At 34.7% G+C, this 9,658-nt stretch overlaps 1 protein-coding gene across 1 annotated transcript in view; it reads right to left on the minus strand.

Annotated features, from left to right (window-relative positions):
• LOC6575186 (phosphoinositide 3-kinase adapter protein 1) overlaps positions 1-9,598 on the minus strand; it is a 41,418-nt gene extending 31,820 nt beyond the window's left edge. The window contains exons 1-2 of the mRNA XM_015167875.3: positions 9,345-9,598; positions 1,492-1,719 (exon numbers count right to left, since the gene is read on the minus strand). Of these exons, the coding sequence (XP_015023361.1) occupies positions 1,492-1,501 (10 nt within the window). The 5' untranslated portion in view covers positions 1,502-1,719; positions 9,345-9,598. The remainder of the gene's footprint in view (positions 1-1,491; positions 1,720-9,344) is intronic.
• Between the last annotated feature and the right edge of the window lie 60 nt (positions 9,599-9,658).

The following is a 9,658-nucleotide window of genomic DNA, read 5'->3' on the forward strand; positions in this document are numbered from 1 at the left end:
CATTTGGCGTCTCCACTCCAGGGCGTGCCTAGTACACAATCTTTGCATGTTTAAACTACGCCCATTGTTTGTTTTGTTTTGTTTTTGCTTTTGTTTTCAATTCGATCAAAATTTTCAGTGGGCTGCAACGCAACGTTTGCTCAGACTAATCGTTGGCGTGGCTCCTACTCCGATTAAGGCTAGGGGTAGGCGTAGGGGTTGGCTTGGCTCTGTCCAAGATAAATGCGTTGGCGTTCTGGGAAATTGCTAATGCACATGCTGCAGTTGTCGTGCACTCTAACAGTAGTTTTGTCCCTGGGTTAAACACTCATTAGCAGCAATGTGCAAAGGCCTCGACACTCGATCTGGTGTCGAATTCAAGTCGAGGCGTGAACCGAGTTGTCATGTTTATGCCATGCACTGGACACGCTTTGCTGAGGCACTAGATAAGCCGTGCAGGGGGATGCGCTCTGCGACCTAGAGTGACTATTTACAGCTATGTTTGCAGCTATGTTTGCAGCATATTACAGGTGTATCGGGCTTAGGAGACCCTGAAGAGCTTCTTTTTTAGCTTTTTTCCATTTAACTCAAGTTTTGGATTTCTCTTAATGCTTTTCATAATGCGAATCCATATTTTGGTTTAATAAAAACCCGTTTTGACATAAGACTGATCATTTATATACGATACTACACCTACATACTATATGCAATATACTTTTTTAATAATTTCAAGTAAATTTATAAACTAAAAAAGACTTTCTTTTTAATTTGTTGAATAAAACATTACTGACCTTAACTCTATAAAAAAATTGAAATAGATCCTTATTGAAATATTCAATATATTTAATAAAAATATGTAGAAAGAAATGTAATGCAAATTGAGATACCCAATACCCAATTCATATAATAAAATCGTTGCATACTGCGATTGTATACCTCTTATCGCCTACATATTATTTGAAATTGTGCGGAATGAACGAAAACAAACTTGATTGTATATTCATACATATATGGCTATTCATAAATAACTAGGAAACACCTGCGTTCCACCTGTGCTTCATTTAGGAATTTATCAAACAACCAAGTATATGCGACTATGAGATCAGACCTTCTTCTTAATTGATGTACATATAAGATAAGGAGTATACATATTATATTATTATATAAAGTTACACTAATAAGAATTAATTTACATTACTCTAAGTAAAAGGATTTGAATTTATGAAATACAAGTACGTTTTTGAGCAACAACAATTACCTAAAGTTCTTATATGTATATGTATTAAGATCCTTCAATTCTAACATCTATCCTTTACATGCTAAATAATTGTCTAATATAGAAATCAATATTAATAAACCTTTGTTTTTTTTTTTAATGTATTAACATATGTAATAAAATCAATTTCCTGATCAAATTTTATAGTTTTATGTTTTATAGCCGATGTTTTTTGTATCTTTTATGATTTTATTTTATGGTTACAGGGTATTAAAAATTGATTGTTCGCCACTTACCCAATGACATATTGATAATTGAGCAGAAAGTCTTGGTCAATGTATTATTGATTTGTTTAGTTTGGAGCTGCTACTGTTGCTGCCTCCATTTGGGGTAGCTCTGTGGGGTTCAATTCAATTTCAGGGGCTTTGCACTTGTTCTAGCCCGTTAAGGTGCTTCCGGCGGATATGGCCAGTCAAAGTTTTTGGACACACGCTTGAAATGAAGAAAAAAAAAGAAGAAGCAACCTGCAAAACATAGAAAATAGAAAAAAGCATAGCAATTATTAAAAAATTGTTAATTAAATATGCGCATGGTAAAGCGACTACAGCAACAACAACAACAACAATTATAATAAATATAGAGGAAGCGAAAAATTAAAACTAAAGTATAAAGCAGGCACCTGCCTAACGTACCGTTAGCTGCATATTAAATAGAAAACTTCATCAACGGAAGCAGAGAAAAGTTTTCCCAACAGTTTTCATTTTTTTCAGTTAGCCAGGACGGATATTGTGGCCGGAAATGTGGAAATAAAAGAGTTGAACTGTCCCCAAAAAAAACAAAAATATATTTGTTTTTATAACTCATATGCACCATGTGGCATGGAGCTATATACAAATGTATATATGCATCTATAGTTTTTACAACTCCCCCACTGCAGGCGGACTGCCTCGCTTAGCAGTTCCACTTTTAAACGTTGACCACAAACCGCAATTAGCACTTAACATAAATAAGTACAAAGTCATAAAAAATATATATAATTTTTCATATACATATATATCCATATGTATATAGATACATTTTTTATAGTTGGCCCACAGTTATGGACAAATACAAGTCCATAGCTGGGGCCACTTTTGGCCTCTGGTCGCTCTGTTCAGAAATATTTTTATTGGCATATTTCGTTGATTTCTTTAATAAGTCAATTAATATGCGCGGCGCAGTCAGATTTCTATATGGCGGCACACATCGTCGATCGATTTTGCAATCGATTGGCATCCATATATCAACACCTATCAATTCTCTAGAGATCGCTTCAACATCAGCTTCTAGATACATACATATATATTTATCTCTGAGTGCGTGTCGAAACCTTGACGAAATTGGTTTCGTTTTAAGAGAAAAAAAAAAAGTTTTGTTATGCTGCGAATTCATAAACTTAAATCAACATTGATTGATTTATTAGCATATCATAGAAAGCTATTTTTTGTTTTTTTTTTTTTTTTTTTTTCATCGAAACTCTACCTGATCAAAAAAGAATTCCGTTAAGTGAATTTATGCCGAATTGTTTACAGCATTGTAACCCAATTTTTTTTTTCAGAAAAGAAATACTGTTTATAGAAAGAATTACAAAAAAAATTCTTTCTTTGTTTCGATTTCAATGTTTATATTATGTTATCTAAATATAGAGGGAGGGAGAGAGAGAGAGAGAGAAAGTGGCATCTAAGGACTGGTTAAATTAAACTCTGAGCACTTAAAGAATGCCTTTGAAAGTATTTGGGAAACATTTTGTGATACGCAATAAAAATGAATATTAACTTAATAACTCATTAAAGGCGCGCATAAAAAATAAGCACTTAAATATATTTACCCCATTGATCGCTCCATCTCGCTCACCCTGCAGCTCTCTCACTCTATCGGTCTCTCTCTTTGAGAAAAGCAATTAAGTCGAGTGATTTAGCGAGAGGGCCGTTCGTTTAAGACGATTATTTCATTTAAGCTGTTGACATTCATTTGCATATCAATATGAGACAGTTAGGGCATTTGCAGGCATATAAGCATGATTGTTTCACTTTGGGCTCATAGCGAGCGTATTCATTGCCTTTACCCTGTAGCTAGTAGTCTTATGAAAATTTGTTAAAATTCTGTAAATAATAGTAGTAAATAGCAGTATTCCCAATGGTAACAGATACTACCGATCTACATAGAGCAGAGCTTTAACATTTCATTAAATAATTCTTCAATTCTTCCATCAATCAAAAAGTCCTAGTAATAGTCGTGATTTGAATGTTGATTGTCACATAAAGGCTTTCTAAAACGAGCTTGCAAAGCTCACTAAAGCTCTAAAGATGAAAGCTCTATCAAACTATAAGTAAAGGATATTTAAGAGGAATAGGCGACTAAATAGTTTTAAAGTGTTTTATTAACAATAAAATCATAATAAATGTGTTTTAAGTTTAAAAATATGATCTAGGCATATAGAAGAAATGAAACGCTATCTATAAAATACATTTAAAAGTTTGTACACTTATACTACTCACATCCACACATATACTGCATTAAATGTGTCAAAGCTTTCGAAGCACATTAAACTCGTATATTAGAGCAATTAAGCTTTTATTCCAAATACATAGCTGTTAGTTATTAAGAGAGCTAAGCTATCGTAGTAAATCTCGCAAACTTATGCTTCTATACTTTTTAAAGCTCATTTTCAATAAGAAGCTCAATTCATAAGCGTAAGTTCATAGCGCGCCGTACTGGGAGTTCGGATCTGTTAAATGAGCTCCCCAATGTCTTAAATATAAATCAGTGTCAATGGCCTTTCTTCAGCTCTTCAATCTGGTACGGATATATTTATGTCGTGCACTTTTTTGTGACTTATTTGCATGTTTTTGTTTTCTTTTATATACATATATATGTATACATATATTTCGCTCAGTGTATATGCGTGTGTGTTTGTGTTTTTTCGGTTTGATTGCTACGATTTTCATTACGTTTTACCGGAAATTCCAATTTAGGTAAATGCGCCGTTGACTGCAACAACAGCCGCCGGCACGAACCGGGATTAATATATGTATACACACTCGCATATACCCCTGGCGACAGCGACAAGATCAAGTGGAGCATGCATGCCCTGCACACAATTGACATATGCGGGGTTCGGGGCCCCAGAATCAAGCATAATGGAGGCCTGTCCAAAAAAATAAAATAAACTAAAGTAAAATGAAATAAAAAACGAGATACGAAATTTCTGTTGAGAATTTGCCAGTTTTCGAGTTAAGCGTCTGATCGATGCGAATTCTTTTATAAGTAGACAAGTCCGCAGCACCTGATTTTCTACATTTTCTAGGTACGCTCAAAATGCCAACAGGGTATATTAGTTGTATTGATTTGTTTCTTTCTTATCCACTGCCTTAAGAATTTAGAGCATTGAGCGTATCCTATGGGATAAATCATATAATTCTTGATATCTATATAAATTCGTTGATATTTTAAGAGCTGTTGGAGCCAGGGAATTGAAATATCAAAATATATTTTACCATGCCTATTTTCAGTGGAAGATTTTATAGCTACATATGTCTTTTGGGATGGGGATAAAGAGAGATAAGATTACTTGGGGAGCATAATATATTTCACAGTTTTTAAATGAGCAATGTCGTTTAGCTTCTATAGATATACTATATTCTAAATTAAAATATAGAAATTTTGCAAAAATTGAAAGTCAATAAAAATTCAACATTTTTCGAGTGTAAATGAGTATTACGCAGTCGTTTGAGGTCGATCTCAATATTCATTATTGTTTTTCAAATACTATTTAGAGGCAGGTTAAACAAAGTATTTAGTTGCCAATAAATTGTGTTTTCATGTAAACAAATTGCAAAGAATTTGGAAAATTCGCATTATAAGCAAATGCGTTCTATGAAAAAGTAAAAGTATAATATTGCTTATATTCTAGAGAATTTAAGGTAATTCTATATACATATTGAAATAAATTAAATTAGTTTAAAATCTAGTCTATTCTGCTCTAATCTCAAAATTAATTCAGTTATAAATCATTTTATTATAAATTATTTTATTTCTTTATATATGTATATACCATATATTGATATCGTTTCGAGTATGTGATCCATTGCATTTATTGCTTCAAGCAAAACAATTTCCATTATCGGCCATAAAGCACGTAAAAATCGAATTTATATTGCACTTACATGCGTCTAAAATGCATTCGAGGCGATTCACAAAAAACTTTTACGATTTCAATGCAATTTACACGATCGTTTGCCACACACACGCGCACACACACACAACCTGCACACACACACGCGCACAAGTAAATGTTTTGCAATCGAGCGTTAATAAAATCAAATAAATCAATTGAAGCGTTTTTTTTTTGTGTGTGCTTCTTCTTTTCTTTACGAATTTGTCAAACGGCCAATAAAGATATTATTGAAAAGCTGAAATCGCGCCACGTTCGCTGGCAATAAAACAATTTATAATAAATTCGCTGAATACGAAAGCCAGAAAGCGAAGAGCCAGCTAACGAAAAAGCTTCGTATGTAAACAATTAAAATAATTTAGTCAAAACAGAAATAGAAGAGCGAGCGAGAGCGAGAGAGACTAAAGAGAATGCCAAAAGAGCGCTAAAAAGAGCGAGAAAGAGAGAGCTGCGCGCACAGCTGTTGCTAATTTATTTATAAATAAAAAAAGGCATAAATTGTTTGTTAAATGAATTCGTGTGAGAAATGCGAATATTCTTCTAATTAGAGCAAGAGCCACAAAGAGAGAGAGAGAGAGAGAGAGAGAGAGAGAGAGAGAGGGAAAGTGCGGACATTATGTAGCACAGCAAACAGCTGTTGACAGACAGAGCAAGTGAGAGCGAGAGAGACTGAGAGACAGGACTGCGACGCTTTTGGAACAGCTGCCAAGTAAATAACGCTCATACGCAATGTAGTACAACGTTAAATTTTCGTTTATTTTCGTTGTCTTCGCCCACTCGAAACAGCTTACGTTGTTTTTCATTTCATTTAAATTGCAATTAATCATGCTTTGCGTGAGAAATTTTTCCCATCTGTCCGCCACATTCTGATGGATTTCTGTGTGACATTCAGTTAGCTTTTAGACCGATTTCTGCCCTGAGACCATTGGAAAATCTTTGCGGCAGGGTAGATTGATTTTGTCAGTTTAAATGTAACAGGAAGACATTTCAAACCAAACAAATACATAAGTCTTCATATGCCTAGATCCATTCGTTATGCAAGCAAATCTCGAGATATATTAAACTCTTTTAGTTCGTATTAGTTATGTGAGCTTCTACTTAGCTTAGTTATATAAAAAATATTAGATTTATTACATACAACCCTCAACTGATCCCAAACTGCCATATATAAATATATATATTTTCCAGTTAGATATATTTGTAAAATATCCAGGATATCTGTTCGTCGTTTACAATTTCAGCTTTCCAGTTTTTCCTCTACATTTCACGGCAAATTTCTGCTACTGTTGCTGCTGCTTAATGTGACTGGCATTTTGTGTCAGTCTTATGACTTTCACATGTTTTCCCGCTTATCGCGATCTCCGAGTGACCGAATTTTACGTTTGTGTGCCAAAACTGAATAAAAACAAAAACCGAAACCGAAACAGAAATGTTTTATGTGGGTGCCATCAGACGGTAGCTCACAGTTGCCTTTTGACAGCCACGCACGTTTTATTCTTCCTCTTCTTCATGTTTTTTTTTTTTTTTTTTCTGACGTTGCGCCCACCGATCTTTGCATGCGCATACATAAATACATAAATAATTGTTGACAAGCGCATAAAAACATCAATGAGATCGTCAACTTGTTGAATTTTGTAGGTCTTCCAACAACAACAACAACAGCAGCAAAAACAAATGCACCAACAACAACTCTTGTCTATGCAAATGGCCAACAATTAAAATTTAGTCCAATTGTTGTCAGTGCCACAATTTTTATGTCAACGTCTCATCAGCTCGCAACTTGTTGAATCTGTGGGCTCTAAGTAGAAGTCTAGTCTATAATAGAAATTTCTAGATACTATAATGGGCTTTCAAAAGCTATTAGAGGAGCCTTATCTATTTATATATAATGACTTTTCTGCTATATTTTCTACTGTCTACAGGTTGAACTTAATACATTTAGATCAATTTTATATATTATATTATCTTTATTTTCTACTATCCGTTTAAGCATGGATAGTAGAAAATAAAATATAGAAATTATAGCGATACAAATGTTTGTTTTCAAAAGTTCTTAACTCAAGCTAAGAAAGAAAATGCATTTCTGAACAATATACTTTTCTATATTCCTTACTCCACATTTCTAATAGAACTTCTATAACAGGATCTACTTGTACTACAAGTATTTATTTAGGTTTCATAACATTTGTGTACCCTATATCTTTATTCATTTATAAGGCACGACAATCTCTGTTCTATTCCATTACTTAATCCATACTTCATTCAATAAAGCTTATGAACATATCCAGTTCTACCTTTTTGTAGCAGATTTTTGTACAGTGTATCAGATGTTTTAATTTTTTCTATTAGTTTATTAAACAACTGTGTAAAGTGTCTTAAAATCGAACAAAATAAATAATCTGTTTCTTTGTTAAGTTATATTTTGGTTTAGCTTAAAGTCTTTAAATTCTCGAGTATCTAACGTTAGTCGTCAATTGTAAGCCATCGCAATGAGTTGTGCCAAAATTTTGATCTTATTGGCGGCCATTATCTATTGCCTGCCTTCGTTTGTGGGAGCTGTTACCTGTGATGTGGCACCATCGGATCCCAATTGCATTAATTGTGCACTGAATCCCACAAATGTCGAATGCATTGCAACAACAACAGCAGCTGTAACAACAACAATACCTACCACAGCGACACCTACTGCAACAGCAGTAACAACGACTAAGCCAAGACGCCGTAGAGTTAAATACTTTATATTCAGCTTAATTCACAGACTGAACAGAAGACTTCAACAGCTTAAACAAAAATTAGCGCCATTAGGTTATTAGGTTACATTAATAATATATAAAAAAAAAAAATTAAAATTAAAACAAAATTTTTGTACTTTTTAAGTTAAAATGCAAAATTTTCAATTTATTAAAGAGACCAGTTAAACGATTATATAAAGAATGCCGAATCTTTTGCTTTACCTTCATCTAAGTTCACAATTTCTGAGAGAACATGCTGCAAACATGTCATAAAATAATATAAAATGCAGCTCTATAAATAGACAAATGTTGGATCGTTAAATTCCAATGCCGGTGGCTGACTTTTACCTGGCCAAGAAGCGTGTGCCGCGATCGTTAGCCATAAAATGTGTTGAGCATGCGCAAAATCCAATCAATATCAAAAATACCAGCAGCCAAAACAGAAATTCATGCAAGAAAATACAAAACAAACAAAATAGCAAACAAGAAGAACAACAACAATAACGAGCACATTGAACAACAATAACAACATTGTTCCAATGCACGCATGTATGTGTGAGCGAGAGAGAGAGATTGTGATTATGTGTGCGTGAGCGGAATATTAATTAAAATTTGCGCTTAGTTTGATTTCTTCCCTTCGGGCAATATGCACGCACACACACACACACACACACGCACATAACAAGTGTTTCGCGTTGTAATAACAAGCAAGCGTAGCCCCAAAACAAAACAGAATCATTTAAAACCAGCGAAAAACGATAATATTCAAATTCGAATTAAACGCATTCCAGAGAAGGGCAACTGCGATTCCAGTGGAACGAGTAGGCATGCAAAACGCGTATCCGAAAGCGAGATCAACAGCGAGAGATTAAAAGAAGCGAAACAGGGAGGAGGATAGCTGAAGTGCGCAAGTGTGTGTGTCTGTGTCTGCATTACATAAATGGCTGCCTGCAAATATGTGCATACATTCATATATACATAAATGCATACAGATACACACACACACACATCTCTGACAGAGCAGTCGGCGCCCTCTTTGCAGTTAAGACACGCATCTTGAATATTTCGCCTTGATGTTGATCGACAGTTTGACATTTTATGTCGTCGCCGTCTGTCAAAGGATGGCGGTTACTTTTTTTTTGTTTTGTTTTGTTGTTGTTATCGATTCGATTGCGTTGATATCTAGCTTTAACGATTTACTTACTAGACCAATTCATATAACAATAGCAACAGGTTACCATACGCTAGATGGCGCTGCAGCGTTCCTAATGCACGTTATACGTTATGTGCATATGGTTGCGGCACGTAACGGTAACACATATACATATGTATGTATAAATCAAAATGAAATCACGAACGCGCTTTTACTCGACAATTTCCAAATATTCAGAGCGCGCACGTTGGTTGCTTGCGGGCCGCCGCCAAACGGTTCCACGGCAAAACGAAAATTAAATAGTCGCTTGGCTGGCGCTGCCCCAGAGCCCCACAGCACAGCAAAGCGAAACGCACACAGAGCAA

The sequence above is a fragment of the Drosophila mojavensis genome, unplaced genomic scaffold (genome assembly GCF_018153725.1).
Source record: "Drosophila mojavensis isolate 15081-1352.22 unplaced genomic scaffold, ASM1815372v1 contig_231, whole genome shotgun sequence".
NCBI classification, from domain to species: Eukaryota; Metazoa; Arthropoda; class Insecta; order Diptera; family Drosophilidae; genus Drosophila; species Drosophila mojavensis.